Genomic DNA, 26975 nt, shown 5'->3' on the forward strand with positions numbered 1-26975 from the left:
ACCTCCCCTAGCATGAGGAATTGCATGTATTAATTTGATTACCGTTGTAAAATTTTTACGATGGTTATGTGGAATTAAGTCTATTTTTGGTGTGCATAAATTAAGTCACTATTTCAAATATAGATTAACCATGAGGCTGCTTCGGGAGTTTTTTCTGTTATTTTCAATACTACTTTACTGAGCCAAGTTAAAAGTTGAAAGATATAAAAATTTACCATATACCTTCATTTCTATTGAACAGTTCTGTGAAATCCTGATTTTTTTTTTTTTTTTTTTTGTTATGCATATACAGGTAACCCTCATATAACACGGTAGTTAGGTTCCTATAAAATCTTATGTAGTGCGAAACCGTGTTATACAGGACTAAGAACAAGTACAAAAAGGGGGAGGGGGTCATGTTCCAAAAGCTAACAAAAATACACCATTTTTTAACTATTGGAAACTAAATTTTTATTAAAAATAGTAATAACTGAACAAACGACTTACAAACTGCAGTACGTATACATCAAATAATGTACTTTCATTTAATTTTCTTCCTCTTCATCGCTGCTAAGCACAATCAAACAAGAACATTTTCTCTGTTGAAGAATATTTTCACCTTCAGAACTTTCTTCTGCAGCATCTAGATTTCGTGTATCTTCTGCTTTCTCTAAAAATCAGTAATCTGGATTTGTTTGCTTTTGCTTGATAGATCTTTATTATAAATTTCATGGTATGGAGCTCCCTTTTGTTCCTTTCAGTCGAAGGGTCTACAAAAAAATAAATAAAATAAGATCCTAATTGTCAGGCTAAGTTTATACCTTTCCTTATGCTTTTTAATGTAAAATTTGGAATGATAGTGCAGACGAAAATTCTGAAGTTCAGAATTTTCGTCTGCACTATCATTCTTTGAATTGATTTGATCTATCTCCGATGCCATTTACACCAAATTCACTTCTCCAGCCTCTTTTACTTCTACCAGTAATTCTTCACTGTCTTCAGTAGTCATATCATCAAAACCTTCCCCTCCTACCAACTTAGCAAGTTCTGCTATCACACTGATTCCGTTTTCTGCTGATTCAATCATATTTTCGGAATGAACTGACTCTGGCCATTCATTTTTCCAACACGTAGCTAATGTTGATGGCTGATTTTACTTCTTTGAGTGATAAAGCTATGATTCCGATACAATCCACAATTGAAAAAGGTTTCCATCACTTAAATAGATTCAGAATCAATTTTTTCCAAAATTCATTGTAATGATTTTGTGATGTGAGTTTTAAAGGTAAACAAAGAAGTTGTATTAGGTGGTAGGATCATTACTTCAACGTTTGGATGACTTAGATCTTTTGTATGGCCTGGCGCATTATCCATTATCCAATATTAATAAAACTTTGAAAACTAGATTTTTTTCCACAAGTTCAACTAGCACAGAACAGATTTCACGTGGATTTCCCAACAAAATAAAATACAGAGATTTTTTTTTTTCCCCCTTTTTTTTTTTTTTGTTTGCATAACGACAAGCGAGCGAAAAGTGGGGATTCACAAAAAAGAATAGAAGTGTTGAAAAATTACTTCCAACATAATGGCAGAGTTTTCCCCACAGAAAAGCTCAAAAATATTGTGTTATGTGAGGTTTGCTGAAATTCTGTAGCCGTGTTAGAGTGAAACTGTGTTATATAAGTACAATGTTTGCGAAGATTGCCGCAATTTATCAATCTGTTATAGCTAAACCATGTTATACGGGGGTTGCCTGTATAGTTGCGGGTGATATTTTCTTTTCAATGATCAACTCCCATGGTTAATCTTTTCTGTACGTAGCAATTTATTTACATGTACAAAAAAAAACCATATTTAATTGCATACAACCAAATAAAATTATGCAACTGTAATCAAATATTGTGCAGAGAAGAGCAACCAGATTAGTCAAGAACACAGAGGAGTACTCTTATCACAAAAGACTGCTTCTGCAAATTGCAGCCCTTGAAAACTAGGCCTACAGTGAGAAAATGCACTGTAACCTGTCCAAAGCCAGGATAAAAGTGGAGGGTGATGGTGTTGCACCTGAGTAAAGAGAAGAGGCTCTCAATCTCAGGAAGTAAGAGAACCCAACATCTCATTTCCTGAAGCAGCCATCAGGTATGCATAGACACCTTAAAGGGGAAATCCTCCACCACACTAGGAAGCCGCAGGCCATTCCCCTGCACTTATGAATTAAACTGATTAAATGTAAACAAAGAGAGAAAACTGGACGGATATTACTGCAACAAAACTAGTACGGATTTAGGATTATGATTGTAGCATTAGCAATGGCACATGATGCAAGAAAACAAGCTTATGCAGCATCAGCCAAAACACACACACACACACACACACACACACACACACACACACACACACACACACACACACACACACACACACACACACACACACACACACACACACACAGACCCTTCTCATTTCACCCATCCACTCGCTCCAAATGTTTGCCCAATTCTGCCTTGAATCTGTTTAAGCTATCAACTTCCACAAAAACAGATGATGGAAGTTTGTTCCAGCAATTAACCGCCTGCTGGCTAAAGGCAAACTTCTGCACATCTATCCTAAAACTGTCTTTCCTCAATTTGAATTTATGCCCTCTCAGGCGATTATTCTGAGCAAGAGGAAGAATCCCATCAGCACTGAGCATGCTCAAACCATTCAAGGCTTTATACACCTCAATCAGATCACCTCGCAGGTGCCTAGTCTCCAGACACTGCAATTTGCAAAACTTAAGCCTTTCTTCGTAAGAGCCCTTTGTTCCATTCACTAATCTTGTTGCCCTTCTCTGCACTCGCTCCAGCAGCTCTACATCCTTCCTAAAATGAAGCCTCCAGACCTGTATACAGTACTCAAGGTGTGGCCTGACCATTGCCTTATACAAGGGGATAATCACCTACTTATCCCTGCTAGAAAAATTCCTGTATATCTATTATTGACAAGACACCATGAGCTACTCTTGCAGACCATCTGCACTGCTCGGAAAACTTCATATCTGACTGCACAATTACCCTCAGGTCCTTTTCACTCTCTACCACTGTCAGTGTAGTACCACACAGTTGATATGCAGTATTCATATGCAGATCCCATATGCAGTACTTTACATTTGTCAATGTTAAACTTCAGTTGCCACTTCTCAGCTCATCTGCTCAACTTTTCTAGATCCTGTTGCAGAAGCGTATTGTCATTAGTGTCATTAACAACCCTGCCAACCTTTGTATAGTCTGCAAATTTGGACATTAAGACTGATATACTATCATCAATATCATTGATGAATACAGAAAACACAACACTGAACCTTGGGGGACTCAACTAATAACATTAGTCTGTCTTCTCCCACTCAACCATCCCTTTATCCATAGCAGCAATTTGCCTCCAATGCCACAATGCTCCAATTTGTGCAGCAGTCTTCCATGTGCAACAGTATCAAAAGCCTTTCTAAGATAGAAATATATGATATCAAAATTATTCTTTGCATCCAGTTCCTTTGTGACTACATCATAGTATCCAATCAAATTGGTCAGACAAGACTTCCCTTTAACAAACCCATGCTGTGTCCGAGCTAAAACTGAAGTCTTGTCTAGATGATCCTGCAGTGCTTCTTTAACTAGTGCCTCCATTAATTTCCCTGCAACAAAAGTTAAACTAACAAGTCTGTATAACTGTGTCTCCCCTTGATCCTCCTTTGTTAATTGGGGTCATATTTGCACATCTCCAGTCCATGGGTACCTTCCCTGAGTCCAAGGAAGCTCTCATAATTATGGCTAAGGGTTTGCTTACTTCATTTGCTGCCTCCTTTAATATAACTGGATAGATTCTATCCACCTCGGGTTTTTTATCTTCAACAATTTCTCTTCCACTTTACTCTCAGGCCACCTCTGGCATTCCCCTTCCTGAATAACTCCTCATGTGTGAATGTAGGAGCAAATATTAATTTAGTTTGTTAGGTACCTGAGCTGGAAACTAACAAACTAAATGAAAATTTTGATACATGAAATGTGAGAGGAATTAATGGGAAGGAAGTGAAATTAGGGAAGGAAATCCTGAAGACTAAAGTCCAATATCGGCTGTAACTGAGACCAAGTAAAAGGGAAAAGGGATTGAAACTCTGGAAGATGGCATGATGTTCCTCCATAGTGGTGTCTCTAAGGCTGTGAGAGCAAGAGCAGGGGTAGGATTACTCATTACTAAGACCAGCATGAATCCCATCAGTGGCTGGGAATTTGCCAGCAAATGTATCATGGTAGTGAATATCAGGTTGACGCAGGCTGAGATATCTTTGATTTGAAATACACTCCCAATGAGAACGAATGTAATGATGTGAAGGACAAGTATAACGAGCAGCTGCAAAGAACACATGAGCTGGTCAGAGATGACATCATTGTTCTTGGGAACATGAATGGGAGAGTTGGAAAGGTAATGGAGATGTGGGAGAGTGTTATTGGCAGAGAAGGAGAGGAAATTGTCAACAATAATGGTGAGTGTATTTTGCAGTTCTGAATTGTTAATAGTCTTGTCATAACCAACACTAAGTTTATTCACAAAGATATACATAAGTACTCTAGAGTGGAACCATCAAGGAATGAGAAGTCCATTATTGACTACATAATGATTAAGAAGAATAAAATGAAGTTTGTCCAGAACACCATTGTTAAGCGGGGATCAGTGTCCATCTTCTGCTGAATGTGGAATTAGTGTTTGAACCCCCCCCCCTCCCTGTGAAGATCAAGAAAGGGAGAAGGAAGACAACCTGCACTAAGATCAAAACCTATAAACTGAAGCAGGTGGATGTCCAATAGAAATACCAGGATGAGGTCACTCAGAGACTGAGGAAGGCCAAGCACTGGAGAGTCTGAGGACCTGGAATCGGCACGGACACTCTTTAGGACAACTCTACTTGATGCTGCACCCAAAGCCTGTAGTAGTTCCTAAGTTGGTTCATGAAAAAAACAAACAGCATGATAGCGAATCTGTGAAAGCTCGGATGGACAAAAAGAAAGCTTGGTGGAAAAGAGCACCTCTCATCAAGGACCAGCAGGAATTATGAGGAATACAAGGTGCAAAGGGAAAAAGCCAAGCAGACAGTCATAGCAGCGAAGTCAAAATCATGGGACAAGTTTGGGGAATTCCTGGAAATGGCAAAGAAAGAAAATCAGAAACTGTTCTATAGGCTCCTCAAGAACAAGAAAAAGGAATTCCCCCTGAAAGTTCATTAAATCAAAGGAAGGTTTGCTTCTAATTGAGAAGGGTGAAGTTATGAATAGGTGGAAAGAGTATTTCCAGGAACTCTTGGATGGGGGGGGGATGAAGATTATGATAGTGAGGGATGTGATGATATTATAGATGCAGACAGCAGGAGAATGATATCAGTCTGGCCGAGCTAAGTGCGGTTATACAAAACAAAAGATGAAAGCTGGAAAGGCAGCCAGACTTGATGGCATAGCACCTGAGATGGTGAAGTACATGGGTGACTCAGAAGCGAATCTTCTATTGAGAGTGATACAGCTGGCATGGAAGAGTAAGAAGATACCAGCAAACTGAGATTTATCAGTTATTGTACCCATCGTTAAAAAGGTTGACAAGGAGTGCCAAAATCATCAAGGCATTTCCTTGCTTAGCGTTCCAAGGAAAATGAAAAAGTTTGGTGAAATGCAGGCAGTTGCCCTTGACATTTCAAAGGCTTTTGATTGTGTTTGGCATAAAGGTCTTCTAAATAAGCTTCCATCTTATGGTTTGCCATCTGTTTTTTGTAATTGGGTCTCCCCCCCATCTTCCCTCCCTCCCTCTTCTAACTTCTCCACTAATGCTGGTGTTCCTCAGGTTCAGTTCTTTCTCCCACTGTTTCCTTCTTGTATGTTAATGGCCTTCTTCCATTGACCAGAACTCCTATCCATAGTTTTGCTGATGATAGCACATTGCATTCACCTTACAGTTTGAGAAACCTTGCCCTGCACAAACAGCTTCAACTTCTCAAATATCTGCTATCAATTCCTTAAATGCTGATCTCCAGGAATTCTCCATTTGGGAAAAGAAAACTCAGTTGATTTCAACCCTTCTGAAACTCAGTCCTGTCTTATAACTTGCAAAAAGGATTCTTCTGCTCCTATGCTTATCTTTGATGACACTCTGATTTCTAGGCAAGATCATTTATCTCTATTGGAGATTACCTGACTTATAATCTCTTTTGCCATAAACACATTACAAATATTGCTTGCTTCCTTTGTATCTAAAAAACTGGGTTTTCCCTCTCACTCTCGGCATTGTTACTTTTCTTCCAAACAGCTGTTCACTCTGTACAAATTGCAAATCCATCCTACCATGGAATATTGTTTCTACATTTGGGGGCGATGCCCCCAGAACCTCTCTCCGGCTTATAGATTCCATTCAAAAGAGGGCAATTAGGTTAATTAATGACACATCTCTAACAGAGTCTCTCCACTCTCTGTCTCATTGACGTTCTGTTTGTGCTGGATGCATATTCTATAGATACTTCCATGGGCACCATTCTTCTGAATTGGCTTCTGTAATTCCCGTTCTCTCCTCCAAAGCAGTCCGAACATGTGTCGCAACCAGTCAACATCATTTTACTGTCCAACTTCAAACTCACAGCACCAACTTTTCTTCTTCCTAATTTAGTCATTCAATTTCTGTTTTCTAGAACAACCTTCCTTCATATGTATTTCCTGAAAATTACAATCTACAGAAGTTCAAATCTAATGTCAACAAGTATCTTGTACTATAAGTTTTAATACCTCTAGTGTGTGGAGTTTTCATTAAAAAAAAAGTGATGTCAGGCTGATTACTGGCTGATATAGTGTATTTATCAATGAAGTTTACTGAAAGCAGTAATACAAAACATAAAGTGGGATGTCACCCTTTTTACTTGAATTACAAGTAATAAATATTAATTATCTCCAAGATGTAGATCTCACTTCAGCATGACACTATTTTAATGCATAAACATACAATTTGTATATGACTGATATTGGTGGCAAAAATTAAATTATCAGTCTGATTGTCATGTGTGAGAAATTTATTAAATTTCTTCTCAGCACAATTGTTATCTTTATCGTGTTGACTAAATTAATGTGTTAATTTAGTAATTCGTTGACTTAGAACAGGTGGTTAACTTAGTTAATCACTTGTTCTAAGTTAAGTTAAGATTTGCTGTGGTATAGTCATGAACAGGTGGTTAACTTAGTTAATCACCTGTTCATGACTATACCACAGCAAATCTAAAAGATTATTAATATTGTAAATGAGAATTATGAGAATTATGAAAATTCTGGATTGTTAATAAGAGTATCTGACTAAAAATTTCTCTTGATTAATTAATGCCATCATGTTCTAAACTTTATGAATACTTTGAACCTTTTTAAAAATTGAAACATATTTTGATCCCTTGAACTTTGAATTAACCAGGTTTTATTGCATTGTGATTGTTTATATACAGATAATAAACATGATTGTTGCCCTTTGTGATAAAATTAAATTTGATTATTGGTTGGTCAGGATAAATTTTTTTTACCTTAGTAACAAATGGGCCTGGTGTACTGGGTCCATGGTTTTTTATTAACATACACGTATAAGTTATAAATCCAGTTTAATGTAAGAATACAAATATATACTAACAGTAGCTTTCGACACGCGTCTCGAAAGCTACTGTTAGTATATATTTGTATTCTTACATTAAACTGGATTTATAACTTATACGTGTATGTTTTTTTACCTTCTTGCCCTAAACAGTCCCATTTACCAAATTAAGTGGTGACATTCCTTGATTCTCATGTAGAATTCCATGATTTTGCTGAAGGAAAAGATTTCATGAATATAGAAAGCATAAATATAAAACAATTGCAAAATGGGCAGTTATTAGCCAAATAATATCCATTGCATTTGTTATATATTTCCTTGTACTTTTTATATTCATATGGATTCCCTCCTTTGACTTGATAACAGAATTTCATTATGAGAATTCATCTCTGAATTCTCATATGGAATTCTGTCATCAGCCAAATATGCTTACTTAGTTTGTTAAATGGAATTTGTAGGGTAATAAAGTAAATAAAGTAAAAATTTTTATTCTGACTATAAAATAAAATTAAAATTTTTATTTTATTAGTTTATTAGTAAACTAATTTAATTTTATTACATATGTGATAGTGTTTTCTTCAGCATAAATGAATAATATCAGAGTTGTTCCCATTCATGTTAGATGCGTTAATGCTTTTACTCTTGTATTAGGTAATGCAGAAGCTTTTAAAGAACAATATGGACACAGTAGCAATTTTTCCTTGTCAGATGCATTTTGGACATGTAGTATGCTATTTAATAGCTGGTAAGTATAATCACTTCACTTAACATTTCCCAGTCTAAAATAGCTCCTTATATTACTTTAAATGTGGACCAGTTTAGTTAATAGATGCAAGCAGTTACGCAGAACTGAAATTGTAAATTTGATTTTTCCGTACCTTTTTCTCTGCACAATTTTTTTTGTGTAGGATGCAGTAATTACTTTATTGGGAACTTAAGTAGCTTGTAATGACCATTATAGCACTGTGTTATACCATTCTATGGTATAACATGGTACTGCAATAGACATCACATTCCATGTGAATGTGATGATTAACACCACAAAATTTGTTAAAAAAAATAAGTTTAGGGTGTTTTTTTTCTCCCAAGAAATTCCTTATTTTTCCCTTCTTAACGCATTAACACTGGGATGTCCCACCGGTGGGTCGCTGCTTTAATGTCCACTGGGCAAAGCAATCCACCGGTGGGTTGCTGCAGCTAATTATCATCAGATGTTGTGACCCATGGGTGTCTTGTTGTGCTAAGTCTTGTATTCAGTTTTGGCATTAAGCACCCGCTGTTCAAGCATTTTATCAGATTCATCCGTCCTCCATATATATTTATCTACCAAGTGTCAGCCCAGATCAATATTTTTTATTTATTGAGGTTTTTGTGGTGTATATAAAATCATAGTAATTGGAATAGAAAAAGGAACGAACGGTTGACAGTTTTTATTTCAAATATAATTATTTTTGTTTACAATGAATTATGTTGAAGCATTCTAGACACAAAGCAGGTTGACTTTCACAATCTTGACAAAATGTTTTAACTTTTTTTGCCTTCTGATCTGCTTCTTTCTTTCCTTCTTTTTCAGAAATTTTCTTGTAACACCTCCCAAGGAAAGTTAGGAAACTTTCCTTGCTTGACCTGCATTTTACAAAAGTATGAATTCTGCCAGGTGCCTTTGTTACTTTTGTAGTAGTCTCAATATTCAATAAACTGTATATTATACTTTCTCAGAATTGAAGGATGAATAGATGATTATTAGTCCCAAATTTACTCTGTACCACCCGTGCATTGACTAGCATGGTACCAAAGATGATCTCCATTGCAGCTTTTTTATACCATTTTATGGTTTTACGCAGGCTATTATAATTCAAATCAAAAGGGACTATGAAGCCCAATAAGTTCTATTATTATAATAATCTTAAATTATAGGTGAAAACCTCATGCCTTTTTAGCTTTCTATTTATAATATGACTGCAGGCTATTATAATATGATGCCATTTGGTCAGATATATCCACTCCCTTCTTTGCTTGATTGTAGCTGATGATAAACATCGGGTTTTTTGTTTTTTTTTTTTCTCCCTTTCTGTTGTACTTTCCTGTCTCAATAATTTTACATCGATGAGTTTTGCATGTTGTTAGCATCATTACTGGTCTTTTATCGATCCATTTCATGATTTTCACTCCTTTGTTATTCTCAAGAGTGATTGTCTCCATGTTTCATTTTTTCCCCTGTAATATTCCTTGGTATTCCTTTTCAATTGCTTCTTATAGTCCCACAGAGAAAGGTTTTCTTTTCTAATAACTCTTGTGCTAGAGGGAAACTGGTGTAAAAATTATCCGAATAAAGAACACGTCCTTCATTGAGCAGATTAGCCATCAGTTTCATTAAGACGCATTGGGAATGTCCTTTACCTTCCACTGAATCACCCTTTCTGGTATAAATAGAGATTTCATGAGTATATCCCTCGGGCAAATATAATTTATAAAATTTGATCCCATATTTATGAGATTTGTTAGGGCTATACTGGCGAAAGAGTAGCCTTCCATACCAAGGGATCAAACTTTCACCAATGACCAAGTTTTTTCCTGGCTTTAACACTCTTCGAAAATTCCTTTTGGCTTTATCTAATAAAATTCTGATTTTGTTGAGATGGTCTTGTTCATTATCAGAGAAATGCCAATATTTCAGCAGATCTAGGAAACAATCTCTACTCATAGATTTCCTAATGAGATTATTCGCGTATAAATCTTTTTTTGACCAGTATAATCTTATATCTGGGACACGAACAATTCCCATTATCAATAATATTTCAAGAAATTTTTCCATTTCTGGTTCAGTGGTGGTTGGTCTCCAATCAGCTTTTTCTTCTTTTTGGGTGTTTGTATATTACTAGCTGTTGATGACAAACAGTACTGTGCATATCTGTTGGTTTCAGTCACCATCATCTGAAGGATATCGTCAGTTAGAAACAGTTTGTATATGTGGTAAGGTTGGTTCAAATCAACATCAACAAGGATTTCAGCATCTTTATTATATTCATTAATTGAAATTTTAGTTTTTCCTACCTCTTGCCAAATAACATTTTCAGACTCAGATCCATTGGAGATTACTTTAGAATTTGGATCATGATATTCATCACTTTCATCAGATTCTTCTGAGGTTTGGATCTTATCATCACCATCACTGTAATTGGAATGTATGTCGAAATCATCTAATTCTGACCCGTCGTCAGATTCATCACTAAAGAAATATTGTGGCTTCTCTTTTGTCCGCAAGTCCAACTCTGTTCTCGATGTCCTTGGACGATTTTCATCATGTTTTTGGGCACCTTTTTCTTTCAAAAGAGGTACGTCTGAATCATCACTATCATTTATATTCATCAAACATTCATCTTTAGCTCGTTTTCCATAAAAAGAGGAGAGGTTCATTTCAAAACCTTTTAGAAATAAGTATCTATAAATACGATAAACAAAAATTCGAAATATCTAGTTTACCTCAATCTCTAGATTATAGTGATAAACGAAATGTTCTCCACACGTGCATGTATTTGAAATGAAGGCAATATGGAGGCAATAACTATTGTCAGTCTCACAGAGTATGAACAAATTGGAAAACAATGCTCTTGGCAGTACCAGGAAGTAATTTGAGCATGCACATTGGCGACTCACTGGCGCTTATCCCCATTCATTGACAATAATTAGTGCCACAGGGCAGGGCAAACCACCGGTGGGTCACTATCAAATTTTCATGAAAATCAAATGACAACCTGTTTTTCTTGCACATACTGTGTTATTTGTCATTTAAATGAACTGGGCACCTCCGTAGCTAGGTGGGAAGCAGCAGCAGTACAAGAAGCACACACTTCTTGATTAGACCGGGGTCCACGCCTGTCACCACCAAATACGGAGGATGCAGAAAGGTCAGGGAATGACCACCGCATATTCCCGGAGCAATATGGCCTTAGTTGCTAATGCTCCTAAAAACCAAATAACAAACAAACAACAATTTAAAGGAACAGAATTATGAAAAAAACACAGTCATCATTTGGGAAATAAAAGTTGTGGGTCTGTCTGTCTCTTAGGCTTCATGTTAAATAAATGCCCTAGCGGGAATGTGTTAGCATTAGTAGACACATGCGATGCAAGAAAGCAAGCTTATTCAGCATCAACCAAAAAAACCCCTTCCATTTCATTCCTCTATTTGTTCCAAATGCCTGTCCAGCTCAGCCTTAAATTCATTTAGGCTATTAGCTTCCACAACAAAAAATAGAAGCCTGTTCCACCAATTAACTACCCGCTGGCTAAAGGCAAATTTTCGCATATCTATTCTACAACTATCTTTCCTCAATTTAAAACTGTGCCCCCTCAGGTTCTTAGTCTAAGCAAGACGAAGAATCCCGTCAGCTTTCAGCTTGCTCAACCCATTCAAGGCCTTTTACACCTCAATCCACTCACCTCTCAGGTGCCTCTTCTGCAGGCGCTGCAATTTGCAGATTTAAGCCTTTCTTGGTGAGAGCACCCTTTGTTCCCCTCATCAATCTTGTTGTCCTTCTTTGTACTCGTTCTAGCAACTCTACATCCTTCCTAAAATGAGGCCTCCAGACCTGTACACAGTACTTTAAGTGTGGCCTGACCATTGCTTTGTGTAACGGGATTATCACCTCCCTGTCCCTGCTAGCAAAATTTCTATATATCATTGATAAGGCTCCATGACCTGCCCTGGCAGCCTGTCTGCACTGTCAGCAAACTTCATATTTGGCTGCACAATTACCCCCAGGTCTTTTTCACTTTCCACTTCCCTGAGTGTAGTACCACCCAGTTGGTATGTTTCTCTTCGGTTATTGCTACCCATATGCAGTACTTTGCATTTGTCAATGTTAAACTCCACTTTCCACTTCTCAGCCCATTTTTCCAACTTATCTAGATCCAGTTGGAGTAGAATACTGTCATTACTGTCGTTAATAACCCTGCCAACCTTTGTATCATCTGAAAACTTGGACATTAAACCTGATATACCTTCATCAATATCATTGATAAACATACAAAACAACAATGGGCCCAACACTGAACCCTGGGGAACTCCACTAATAAAATTTGTCCACGAAGAACAGTGTCCATTGATTACCACTCTCTGTTGTCTCTCACTCAACCATCCCTTTATCCATTGTAGCAGCGTACCCTTGATACCATACCTCTCCAATTTGTATAGCAGTCTTCCATGTGCAACAGTATCAAAAGCTTTCCTGAAATCAAAGTATATGATATCAAAATTATTTTTGGTATTCAGTTCTTTTGTGACCACATCATAGTATCCAATCAAATTGGTCAGACAAGACCTCCCTTTAACAAACCCATGCCGTGTCTTAACTATTACTGCAGTCTTGTCTAGATGATCCTGCAATGCTTCTTTAACCAGTGATTCAATTATTTTCCCCAGAACACAAGTTAAATTAACAGGTCTGTAGTTTCTTGTGTCACCTTTTGAACCTCCTTTGTTAATTGGTGATACATTTGCACACCTCCAGTCCATGGGGTCCTCCCCTGAGTCCAAGGAAGCTCTCATAATTATGGCAAAGTAATTTGCTTACTTCCTTTGCTGCATCGTTTAATATAACTGGATAGATCCCGTCCACCCCCAGGTGCCTTCCTTATGTTTAACTTCAACAATTTCTCCTCCACTTTGCTCTCAGTTATTACAAAATCACTTAGCTCCCTGTTAGCGTTTGATAAACTTCTGGCACTCCCCTCATTGAATAACTCCTCATGTGTGAATGTAGATGCAAAATACTCATTCAGTTTATCTCTATTGATGATCATGCTCAGCTACCTGAGCATGATCATCAATAGTCAACCCATCTATGTTAAGTGTTCCAATCTGATTTATCCCTTTCCTTCTAGAGTTTACATAAGTAAAGAAGTCCTTGCTGTTTTTCTTTGCATCCTTTGCCAAAGATTTCTCATAATTTTTAGAGAGGTTAGGAGAGGTTTTAGAGATTAGGCCTTTGCCTGCCTAACCTCCTTTGTGACTTGATTACTGTCTAGTTTATACCTGCCGTAGGCTTCTGTATCTCCTGATACTTTATATGCATCCCATACATTCTTCTTCTTCTTCTTCTCTGCCACTAGCCTCATTAATTCATCTGACATCCATTTAGGCCTAAACCTTGAACAGTATCTCTTGGTTGGAATGAAAAGCCTAATAGCCTCCAAAATTAAGTCCCTGAAGGCTTCACATTTTGAATTCAACTTTGGTAACATCATCAGTTGATCCCACTGTACAGAATTTAAAAACTGTCTGAGACCTCTGTAGTCACCTTTACGAAAGCAAAAGCCCTTCCCTTTAGCCTTGATGGTAGTTATATCTTTAAATAATTCCCACATCAGTACATTGTGATCACTGTCGCCCAGTGGTTCCTTTATCTGCAGATTCTTAATGCATGAAGAATCACTACTGATAATCAGATCAAGAGTATTACTCCCTCTGGTTGCCTCTCGAACATGTTTCTGTAGAAAACAGTCATCCAATAAATCCACAAAAGTGTTAATAATCTTTCTGTCAATCTGCAGATTTTATTAGGCATAATTATACTTTTTGCTAATGTTATGATATCATCAACAAAATAGAAGACTGATCAGCTCTGTGTTCGTCCACCTTGGCACCCCTTTCGTTCTGTATTTTCTAAAGAGTATATATGAATTCGTAATTTCTGGGGTATTGCATACAAGGTGGATATTAAATAACGAGAACTTGTGTTAATAAAATACAGGTAGTTCCCAACTTTATGGGTTAGTTAGTTCCTAGCGTGTACTCAAAAAGTGGGAATTTATATTCTATAGACATAATGTTAAAAACAGGGTTACGTTCTCAACAATGAAAGTTGACCATAGTAATGTGAAATAAAGGTCAACAACACAATAGTTTATGCTTAAACAATAGCTTATTTATCCAAAGAAATTAAAACATAGCCTTTAAAATCAAGCAAATTATAATAATAAAGAAATTATTTATGTCATACAAATGTTAAAGAATAATGAGATCATGTTTGCTTATGATCTCATATTTTGTTTCTAATATTATTGCTTGTGGCTGTTTCTTTTTATTAACTTCACTCTCTGCAGTGTTACTTTGTTTTGGCATGCTGCACAGTATTAATAAGGGGGATAAATCTGAAATAAGAAGACAAGACAAATGAAAATGAACAGCAACACAACCACTCTTTGTAACTTCAGTGTGTTAACTGCTTTATGTTATGTGAGTCAGTGAGACTCTCTCTCTTCTGCCTGAACAATTACAGACCAGTTAGTTTAACTTCTGTTCCGGGTAAAATAATGGAGCCACTGGTTAAAGATGCATTGCAGGATCATCTAGACAAGACTGCAGCAATAATTCAGACACAGCATGAGTTTGTTAAGGGAAAGTCTTGTCTGATAAATTTGATAGGATATTATGATATAGTTACAAAGGAACTGGATGCAAAAAATAATTTTGATATCATATATTTAGATTTCAGGAAAGCTTTTGACACTGTTGCACATGGAAGACTATTGTACAAATTGGAGCAGAATGGTATTAAGGGTAAGTTGCTACAATGGATAAAAGGATGGTTGAGTGGGAGAAGACAGAGGGTGGTAATTAATGGGTGCTGCTCTTCATGGACTAATGTTATTAGTGGAGTTGCACAGGGTTCGGTGTTGGGTCCTCTGTTGTTTTGTATATTTATGAATGATATTGATGAAGGTATATCAGGCTTAGTGTCGAAGTTTGCAAATGATACAAAGGTTGGCAGGGTTGTTAATGATAGTAATGGCAGTGTGCTACTTCAACAGGATCTAGATAATTTGGTCAGATGGGCTAAGAAGTGGCAACTGAAGTTTAACCTTGACAAATGCAAAGTACTGCATATGGGTAGAAGTAACCCCAGAGAAACATACCAACTGTGTGGTACTACACTTAAGGTGGTAGAAAATGAAAAAGACCTGGGAGTAATTGTGCAGTCAGATATGAAGTTTTCTGAGCAATGCAGACAGGCTGCCGGGGTAGGTCATGGAGTTTTGTCAATGATATATAGGAATTTTGCTAGCAGGGAAAAGGAGGTGATTGTCCCTCTGTATAAGGCAATGGTCAGGCCACGCCTTGAGTACTGCGTACAGGTCTGGAGGCCTCATTTTAGGAAGGATGTAGATTTACTTGAGCGTGTACACAGAAGGGCAACAAGATTGGTGAGGGGAATGAAGGGGTCCTCTTACCAAGAGATGCTTAAGTTGTGCAAATTTCAGTGGCTGGAGACTAGGCACCTGCACGGTGAGGTGTATAAGGCCTTGAATGGGTTGAGCACGCTGAATTCTGATGGGATCCTTCCACTTGTTCAGATTACAAATCTAAGGGGGCATAAATTCAAATTAAGAAAAGACAAATTTAGAATAGATGTGTGGAAATTTGCCTTTAGCCAGCGGGTGGTTAATTGCTGGAACAAACTTCCATCTGTCGTTGTGGAAGTTGATAGGTTAAATAAATTTAAGGAGGAACTGGACATGCATTTGGAGGGAATGGTGTGATTTTTTTTTTTTTTTTTGGCTGATGCTGCATAAGCTCATACACTTGCTTTCTTGCATCACATGCCACTACTACTACTACAAACAAACACACGCACTGTTGTACTGTATGTATAGTTACATGTGTGACTTTGTATAGTTATGCATGTGGAAATGCCATATTTATGAATGTTTAGCATTTATTTATTGCAATTAATGTTCATATTTTTGATTTTGTTGACATTTGATAATTGAAAAAAAGAACTCGTAAAGCGAAAACTCATAAAGCGGGAACTGCCTGTAAATATGAAATATTTCATACCTTACAAGTTATCCCCTTCAAAATAATTGCCTTGAGCTTGAACACACTGTTCCATAACATTTCTTCCAAGCAAAGAAACATTATCCGTAAGCCCTTTTAACACTTCAGTTGTTTTTTTCTGAATGTCTTTAGTGGACTGAAAATGGGTTCCCTTAAGCACTTTTCAGTTTAGGAAAGAGAGAAAAAAATAACAAAATTCTCACTCAGGGATTTGTTTTTTGGTCAGAAACTGGCAAACAGAGTGCTTTATCTGCTGGAGCTTTGTCTTGATGGAGCATCCGACCATCTTCCAAAATTCAGGTTTCTTCCTTCGAATTTTTTCATGCAGCTTTGTCAGAACTTCAATGTACTATGTTTGATTGACAGTCTGATTTGGTAGGATATATTCAACCATAACAATTCCTTCAATATCAAAGAAAACAAGATGCATGATTTTCATTTTGACTTTGCTTTTTTGTTGTGGGGAATTGTTTTGTCTTCCATTGCATTGACTGTCTTTTAAGTTTCTGGGTTGTACTGGAACAGCAAGTAATTACCGTACTCAGAAAGCTTGGATCTTCATTATTTTCCAAAACATCTTCACAAACTTAGAGTCTTCTTGTTCTTTGATCTTCATTGAAAATTTTTGCCACTATCTTGGTGCACCCTTTTGTCATGCCTAAATTACCAGTTAAAATTTGTCTAATTGTTTCTTTATCCATATTGAGCTCTGATGCAACCATTCTAATGCTTAAACAATGACCACTTCTAATCAGTGTCCTTACCTAATCCTTGTTTTTGCTCCATAAAAAAAACCAAATCAAACCAAATCTTACCTGATCCATGCTTTCATCAGTCTTCACGGATACTTCTCAACCAAATCAAACCAAATCTTACCTGATCCATGCTTTCATCAGTCTTCACGGATACTGGATGGCCTGATCATTCATTGTCTTCTACATTCTCACTTCCTTCTAAAAATCTTTTATGCCATTCAAACACATGAGCTCTCGACATAGTATCTTCCCCATAAACTTGCCATAACAACTCATAACTTTCAGTCAGTGTTTTCTTTAGTTTTGTTAAAAATTTGAGGTTGATTCGTGTTCTATTCTTTTTTTTTCTATCATTTTTCTAGCAAAGTGCAAAACACAAGGTAACTGTGTTTGCAGTGAAACCTGTCTCACTGCAAAGCAAATTAGCATGTTGGAACATGACTTGACACATAACTAGGGAAAGGTTCAAGGTCAACCACTGTGTCTTTGTTTCAAAGGTGGCACTTGATGAGTAGTGGCTGCTTGTGCAATCTCGTTATTTAATAGCCACATATTGTATATTTACATATATTCCATAATTCTAATGTATTCACCCTCCTTAGCTGCACAGTGACTGAGGCAAGGTTGCCCCTTCAACTATTACAGTTTCTCCTTTCTTGAAATTAAAACAATCAATTAAAACTTATCTTTAACAACTGTGACCACTCCTCATCATCCAACTTAGAACTCTGTGATCAGTGTCTTCCAGTGGTTCCTGTATTGTCAGCCCTATGATATTGATTCATGAGTAATGATAATCTCTAGAATATTTTTGCCTCTAGTATTTTCCCCAATGTTCATGATACAGATAATAATCATCTAGTTTATTTATTATATAAAGTGTTTTTAAAAATGGTGAGTTTCCCTGCCACTTACTCCAAACAATAAGGGCGAATTGAAATAACCTATAATTAGATATTCACACTTGCTTGCCTATTCCATGCATGTAGAGGCTCTCATTATAAACTTCACAATCTTCTGATCTGTAGCATAATTTTCACATTACCTTTCCTTCCAACAACCTCACCCCCACATAGATTCTATACTTGAATGCCAAGGTTCTTAATCTGGGAAAGCTTTTGTCATGCTCAGGCTGCTCCTGAGCATGACAACCAAATCCTTCTGTCTTGCATGTCCTTCCTAAATACATCATAACTACTGCATGCAGTGAAACTTATCTTCCAATCTTTTTGGGTGACACAACATTTCCATTAGCTTGTTATATATGTATTGATGATGTATTGTGATGAAAATCAAAATATATCATCTTTTAGCATGAAAACTACCAGGAAGGTCATTTTCATGCTAAAAGTTCTTAGAAAGGTAAGAAAGAAATTTACTTTTGTTTGGTCTCTGGGCATGTTGACATTCCAGGAAATGAAACAGCAGATATGGTGTCAAAATCAACAAGTGCTGCCTATGGAGAGAGAAACTATACCAGTTCAAGATTACATGACAATCATGCAAAGAATGCATGGTTCAGCGGCACCAGATTTGGTATGACAAAGAAAATGCATGGTTCAGTGGCAGCAAATTTGGTATGACAAAAATAATGATCTCATGCAAATCCATCCTGAGCTAGCTCCTTTAGTCATTTGACCTTTAGAAAATCATGGGAAGGAAGTTGTTTAGTGTAGTTGAGAATTAGACATATATATGTTGCTCATGTCTGCTAAAGGCAGAAGACCTGCCACAGTTCGTCAGATGAAATACCATGCTAACTGTTAGACACATTTTTCTAGATTATGTGAGCAGTATAAGGGAATGGTAGAATATAGTCAGTACAGTAGTTAGAGCCACTTACCCTTGCCTCTCTTAGGATACCATCCACCATAGAGTATTAACATTTTTGCACAAAATCAAAATACTTCATAGAATATAAATGCTTTTAGAAGTGTGTTCAAGTTAATGTTTGTCATTGAGAAATATATTTCATAATGTCACAGGAAAATCTGTCACTTAATACATATCGAGTATGTTGTAGTTAGAGCTGCCGATATGTTAAGAAAACAAACATCCTGGGATTTGTAATGCCATCCAGTACTTAGCCCTGTACACAGTGCAGTAAAGCTGCTGGGACAGCACATGGAGTGTTGTCAGTGATATACAATTTTGATAGTAGATATGGAGGTAATTATCCCATTGTGCAAATCATTGGTTACGCCACATCTTAAATACCATAGTGTACAGGTAAAAATGTCATTTCGAGAAAGATATCCACTTACTTGAAAGAATACAAAACAGAGAAACAAGGTTAGTTCTAAATGCAAAGTAGTTAAAAAAATTACTGATGATTGAGTAGTTAAAAAAAAGTGTCTTGGATAATTATTTAAGTACAAAACAGGTGACTGTCATCTGTTTTTTCCTTAAATAATTATCCAGGTTTATACTTCTGCTATTATATGACATCTAAATACTTCCACTTTGTATGACAACTACTTTGAATAGTTGATTAATCGTCTGAAATGAGATAGAAGTACTGCTGAAACAGTTCTTTAGGATTGTATCAATGACTCCTTACTTTAAGTAAATAACAATAAAATTTCATTTGACAAGTACTGTTTCTTTGAAGTATTGCAACAGTGAGGCAATTCATTATGCGAAGGTGGACTCCACATCATATAAATATAAATAAAAAAATATATTTTTATATAAAAATTTGTATTTAAATTTTACATATTTATATATAAATCTTAATTTTTAAGCCTAAAATTTAAAAAAAAAAAAAGTTGGTGCTGTTTTGCTATTATCTAAGTATTGAATTTAAATTATTGTTACAGTATAACTATAATGTTTTATTTTATTTTTCCAAACTAGATGGTATTCTTTAGTCCAGCAGCTGAGTGCACTGCTGTTCATTAAACTTTTATTGATGTTATACGATTAGGAAAATGAACTGAATTTAGAAATATCACAGTTTTTTATTTATTTATTTAGTAGTAAGAGGCTGTCTCATAAAAGGATATTACTATTTACAAATGAAGATAATCCTCATGATGGGAACATCCAGTTACAACAACAAACCAAAGCTAAAGCCAAAGATATTTATGATTTAGGTATAGATTTAATTTTGATGCACCTTCAGAAGCCTGGGAACACTTTTGATGCCAGTAAATTTTATAAAGTAAGTATTTTATATGTGAAATATTATGAAGTGAGTACAAGATAGTAGATCTATCATCATAAACAGAGTTGTGGTGTTCTTGAACAATAGCTATCTGTATACAATTTGTTAATTAATATAGAATAAAGGAGTAAGATGAATGTTAAATGAATTTTAGCATTAGCATTAGCACATGATGCAAGAAAGCAAGCTTATATAGCATCAGCCAAAAAAAAAAAAAAACCCTTCTCTTTCACTCATCCACTTGCTCCAGATGTTTGTCTAGTTCTGCCTTGAATCTGTTTAAGCTATCAACTACAACGACAGATGAAAGTTTGTTCCAGCAGTCAACCGCCTGTTGGCTAAAGCTAATCTCTAGACACTGTAATTTGCAAAACTTAAGCCTTTCTTCATAAGAGCAACCCTTTGTTCCATTCACTAATCTTGTTGCTCTTCTATGTACTCATTCCAGCAGCTCTACATCCTTTTTAAAATGAGGCCTCCAGACCTGTATACAGTACTCAAGGTGTGGCCTGACCATTTCCTTATACAAGGGGATAATCACTTTCTTATCCCTGCTAGAAAAATTCCTGTATATCGTTGACAAGACACCATGAGCTACTCTTGCAGACTGTCTGCACTGCTCAGAAAACTTCATATCTGCCTGCACAATTATCCCAGGTCCTTTTCACTCTCTACCTCTGTCAGTGTAGTACCACACAGTTGATACGTTACTCTGGGATTACTGCTTCCCATATGCAGTACTTTACATTTGTCAATGTTAAACTTCAGTTGCCACCTCTCAGCCCATCTACTCAACTTTTCTAGATCCTGTTGCAGCAGTGTACTGTCATTAGTGTCATTAACAACCCTGCCCACCATCATATTGTCTGCAAACTTGGACATTAAACCTGATATACCATCATCAATATCATTAATGAATACAGAAAACAACAATGGACCCAACACTGAACCCTGGGGGACTCCACTAATAACATTAGTCCACGAAGAGCAGTGTCCATTGATTACCACTCTCTGTCTTCTCGCATTCAACCATCCCTTTATCCATAGCAGTTTTATTCTAAAATTATTATTTTAGAATAAAACTCATCTAATCCATAACCATAATCAGTCAACCACCTTGGCCTAATATGAATATTGATGATCTACATTCATGTGTGAAGAAGTTTTTAGGGATGGGAATAACTAGAAGCTAAATGATTTTATGATAACTGAGAAGAAAGGGAAGAGAAGGTAAAAGGTAAAAGAAGCAGCAGAAGAGGTAAGAAACTTTTGTCTGTAATTATCAGAACATCTCAGATTTGGGATGGTCCCTATAGATTGGAAATGTGAAAATATTTCATCTGTCACAAAGGATGGGGGGGTCAAAGGGCAGAGTGAGTAATTACAGACTTGTAATTACTCACTCTGCCCTTTGACAAATTGTAAGCTTCTGTTGCAGGAGAAAACTAATGGAATCTTAAAAGTAATTATTACAGAATCATCTTGACAGGAATGCATTTATATGAAAATCACAGCATAGGAGAGGTCTTGTCTGACCAATCTGATTAGTTAGCCACTATGATGTAGTAACAATGTAAATACAAAAAATAATTTTGATACTGTTCCACATGAAAGACTACTGTATAAATTGGAGCAGTTGGCATTGGGAGATTAGTTACTGCTTACTGATAAAGGGATGCCTTAAGTAGCAGAAGACAGAGTGGTTATAAATGGGCACTACTGTTGGGCTAATGTTATTAATGGAGTCTCTCAGGTTTGAGTGCTGGGCACTTTACTATTTTCAGTATTTATTAACAATATTAATGAAGTTATATCAGCTTATTGTAGTTTGCAGATGATACCAAGGTTGTCAGGGTGATTGATGATAAGAATTACAGCAAACTACTGCAACAAGATCTAGAAAAATTAGGCAGATGGGCTGAGAAGTGACAGTTGAGGTTTAATATTGATAAATCCAAGGCAGCAGTAATCCCAGAACTACATGCCAATTGGGTGTTACCACACTCACAGTGGTGGAGAATGAAAGAAACCTAGGAATAATTGTACAATCCAATACAAAGTTCTCTGAATGGTGCAGATAAGCTGCTAGGACAGTTCATGTCAATGAAATACAGGAATTTTTCCAGCAGAGACAAGGAACTGATTATCCCATTGTATAAAGGAATTAATTAGGCAGCATCTTGAGTACTGTATACAGGTCTGTAATACTCAAAAAGAAGAGTATGGGTCTATTGCACCAGGTGCAGAGAAGAGCAACAAAATTAATTAAGAACACAGGAGGGTACTTAATTATTTTGTTCAATTCATAGAATAAAGACTTGTTCTGTGAATGGCAGCATTTTGAAACTAGGCACCTGTGAAGAGATCTGGTCAGCGTGTTTATGACTTTAAATGAGTTCAGTGAATTAAATACTGATGGCATCCTTACTCCTTCTTGGTCAACACATATAAGGGAATATAAGCACGCCCTTCCTGGTGTCCCATAACAGACTCCATCTCACTGACAGGTTTCTATCTTTTGAACTGAACTAGTGTTAGGAGCAATATTCCCTCTAAGCTGTGTACACACAGACTTTGAAATTAGTGCACACAGGACATTAAACTGTGCATAAAAAAAATTTTAATTCCAAATAAATTGATAATAATAAAAAAAAAACACAATCGTCCATTGAAAAATGTGAAATTGACCACATGAGACTGGTTATGAGCAGCCCAACTTGGTTGTGTGCATTATTATTGCTATTCAAGACTTTTAGCAACCTATTTGGTGTGATTGCTGGCAGTACTCATATTTTCTGTTAAAACATGCAAATACAATAGCAGCTATCAAATGGCTATATTAATGAAAAATAATTTCATTTTCAATTTTATATAAACTCAATTTAGCATGCACAAGTTTTTGTCACTGGAAAAAAAATTGCACAACTTGAAATTTTTGCACATACAGGCCATTGAAAATTAGAGGGAACATTAGTTAGTAGTGTAGCAAGTGCATGTAGATGTTGCAATTTGCCATTAATGAAAAGTACCAGAGAAATGCCCTCAAGGTGTTTAGAGATGTCCCACTAGCATTACTCCTTTATAGCTATGTTACTGATTTTACAAACTTGCTCTACTGAATTACATCTCTTACTTTTCTGGCCACCTCTTTTATCTTCCCCACTGTGAAGTTACTTTGTTATTACCAGCGTGGATGGAGGTTTGTGACAATGATTTGCACAGTGTCTGTACTTGATCCATGAATTTGGGAACTTATGCAGTTGTCATCTAGTTTCTCCTTTCTTGTTATTTGCTCATTCTAATGATGGAAACTTGACTTTTATTAGGTTTCTTAAATATCTACCACTTATCTTTTGTATCTTTTTTATGGTGTGTTGCTCTGGTTATAGTTAATATATTGTATCTGTTTCATATAATTAGAATTAATATATTTTGTCACTGTTTTATATTTTAACCTATTTTATTTATCTTATTGCTCCTTTTGCTGATATTATGGTAATCAGAATCTTGATGTTGAGGGTCATTGTTACCAGTGGCTTTGTAGTCGGAATAGATGCGAATCCTTGTCCTGCAGTGAAGAGAAATTGTATCACATATTTTCTCTATACAATCAAATAAAGTTTCATTAAATGATTGCCAACTTTAAAAAAATTTGAAAAATTTAAAAAAATGATTGGTTGCAGGATAGATATGTGAAAATTTGCTTTCAGTGAGAGTAATTGATGTTGGAATAAACTTCCAGCTGGTGTTGTGGATAGTTTGAATAAATTTAAGGAAGAATTAGACAAATTATTAGAGGGAATGAACAAATGAGGTAGGTACTTTTTTTTTTTTTTTCTGATACTGTATAAGATTGCTTCCTTGTATTATTTGTCACTACAAATATTAATACTTACTCTTTGATCAGTTAGAACTGACATTTGAATTGAATTTCTAATGGTTAAAATTTAAGATGAAAATATTTACAAAATATGTAACATAAGATGAGCTACAGGCATATGCAAAATATATGAATTTGTGTAGAATAATGGAACTGTTCCATTCCTTTTTACTATGGTAAACCTTTGAATAATTATATTTCTTTTGCACATGCTGACTTTTATGATTTACTTATAAATTTTGGAGAGAAAATGTTTTTTTTTATTTTTTTTTTTATGAGTTTTACAGGCTTATTTTATTATTATTTTTAACAAATTTCAGTCGTATTTGTGTTATATTTTTCAAACATGTATTATGCTGTGTTTTGATTCTTACCTGCCAAATGATAATGTATGTTTATATTAAACATACATTATCATTTGGCATACATATGTTAATAAACATATTTTAATCATTTGACAGGTCTTTAAAGGTGCGTCATGTTCCATAGCTGGTGTGAGACCTTTAGCAATTACATTTTTATGTTGACTTGTGAAGTTACAGTTGTTAGTGCATTATTTACCTTAAATATATAGTGCATTATAAATAGCACTGTGTGACTAAAGTAAATTGCATTTTTTAAAATGCTTACTGACATATACTGCAGTGCTCCACTGTATTTTCGTGTCAGGGAAAAAAAGAAGTAGGTCTGTCTCTCACTAATGTAATTGCCCTAAACCTTTTCTAGTTCTAAGTCTCACCTTTTAGATGCAACCTCCAGAACTAGATATGCTATTCTATTCATAATTACATTATAGACTTGTCTTTTAAAGAAGTTTTTATTTCATTTATGAGTCTTGCATAGAATAATAACTTCCTTCTCCTTACTTCCAAAGGTCTGTCATTGATGGGACACTGTGTGCCATTCTGGCTGCATGTTAAACTTTATATCTGATTTCAGTGTATGCCAAATGTATGCCAAATGATACTGTAACTTCTCAGCCTATTTTTTCTCGAACCACTTTTATTCTCCACACCCCAATCATAAATTACACCGGGTTTCTTTTCTTCGGGGGGAAGACCTTCCATTTAGTTCCATTTTTCAGACCATATTTGAAACCAGTCAAGGCATTTTGAGCTGCAGTCTGATTCTAGTCATTAACCACCCTTCAAACCACCAGACTGACAGTACTCTCTCTATTTTCTTGTCACTGTCATTAAGGAAAACTGGAACCTAGCAGCAATCCCTGAATGGTACCACTTATTATGCCAATGCACTCTGGGGGATGTTGATGCAGTACTAAGAGGGAGCAACAGGGTTGTGATGTTAAAAAAATTAATAAAATTAATAAGTAGTTTTCATTGATAAAATAAAAAGTTAACAAACCTTGAAAGTTTCCAGTGAGAACTTTGTTAATGCGTAATGTTTTCAGTTTTATACACAATTACTCTTATGGTTTTCACTGCTAGATGCTGCTGATAAACCAGGAAAAAATTTTTCCTGGTTTATCAGCCACTAGTATTTTTTTTTAGCATTAGCATTAGTAGAGGCATATGATGGAAGAAAGCAAGCTTATGCAGCATCAGCCAAAAAAAAAAAAAAAAAAAACCGTTCCCATTTCACCTCTCTGCTTGTTCCAAATACCTGTCCAGCTCAGCCTTAAACTTATTTAGGCTATCAACTTTCACAACAAAGATGGAAGTCTGTTCCACCAACCAACCACCCGCTGGCTAAATGCAAACTTCCACACATCTATCCTACAACTGTCTTTCCTCAATTTGAATTTATGCCCTCTCAGGTTAATATTCTGAGCAAGAGGAAGAATCCCATCAGCATTGAGCATGCTCAAACCATTCAAGGCTTTATACACCTCAGTCAGATCACTCCACAGGTGCCTAGTCTCCAGACACTGTAATCTGCAAAACTTAAGCCTTTCTTCGTAAGTGCAACCCTTCATTCCGTTCACTAACCTTGTTGCCCTTCTCTGTACTCGTTCCAGCAGCTCTACATCCTTCTTGAAATGAGGCCTCCAGATCTGTATACAGTTTTATTTTTATTTGATATTACATAATTAAACAGGGATTACCTTGATTTCTTTTATAGGGAAGCTTCTATCCAACACATAGAATGATGTGTTAGACCTGGAGAGTTGGGTAGAAGCTTCCCTATAAAAGAAATCAAGGTAATCCCTGTTTAATTATGTAATAACTAATAGAACACAGGAGATCTAATTGAGCATCTAATAGCTCTTATTACCTTAATTCTACTTTTTTTATTTGAAGACAAATTTGTCTTCAGATAAAAAACATTTTTTTGTGATTGCCCCTCATGGCATGTGGGTCTTATTGGTTTGCTATTGCTGATATAGGACATTGTTTGGACCACACCTTTGGCACTGTAAGGTTCAGGGACTGTTTCAGGAGGGTTGTGGATTTTCTGGGAGAGGTGCAATAGGGTTGGTTATTGGTATGGAGAGATGTTCATAGAGACGCTTCATTTTATTTGTTGAAAAGCCTTGAGACTAGGGGGGACTTGATTGAGATATTTGTAGCTTTGAGAGTTTTTAGTAATAATGGGAGATAGCTTTTGTTCTTTCACCCAGCACATCCTTGAACTTGGTAGGGTTAGTGTTTTTTTTTTTTTTTTTTCCAGGTGTTCTTTGACTATTGGAGTAACTTGGAACTTAGTCTTATGGAACTGAAAAGCATATGCAAACTTCAAAAAGGATTAAGGATAAAA

The 26975-nt window shown here is 36.1% G+C and overlaps 1 protein-coding gene across 1 annotated transcript in view; it reads left to right on the forward strand.

Annotated features, from left to right (window-relative positions):
- The window catches only part of Irbp (Inverted repeat-binding protein), a 146233-nt gene that overhangs the window by 36668 nt on the left and 82590 nt on the right, over window positions 1–26975 (forward strand). Inside the window, exons 6-7 of the mRNA XM_090382586.1 lie at window positions 8266–8359; window positions 20188–20374. Of these exons, the coding sequence (XP_090238712.1) occupies window positions 8266–8359; window positions 20188–20374 (281 nt within the window). The remainder of the gene's footprint in view (window positions 1–8265; window positions 8360–20187; window positions 20375–26975) is intronic.

This window comes from Mastigoproctus giganteus, chromosome 10 (genome assembly GCF_048544385.1).
Source record: "Mastigoproctus giganteus isolate SK-2022 chromosome 10, ASM4854438v1, whole genome shotgun sequence".
Lineage (NCBI taxonomy): Eukaryota > Metazoa > Arthropoda > Arachnida > Uropygi > Thelyphonidae > Mastigoproctus > Mastigoproctus giganteus.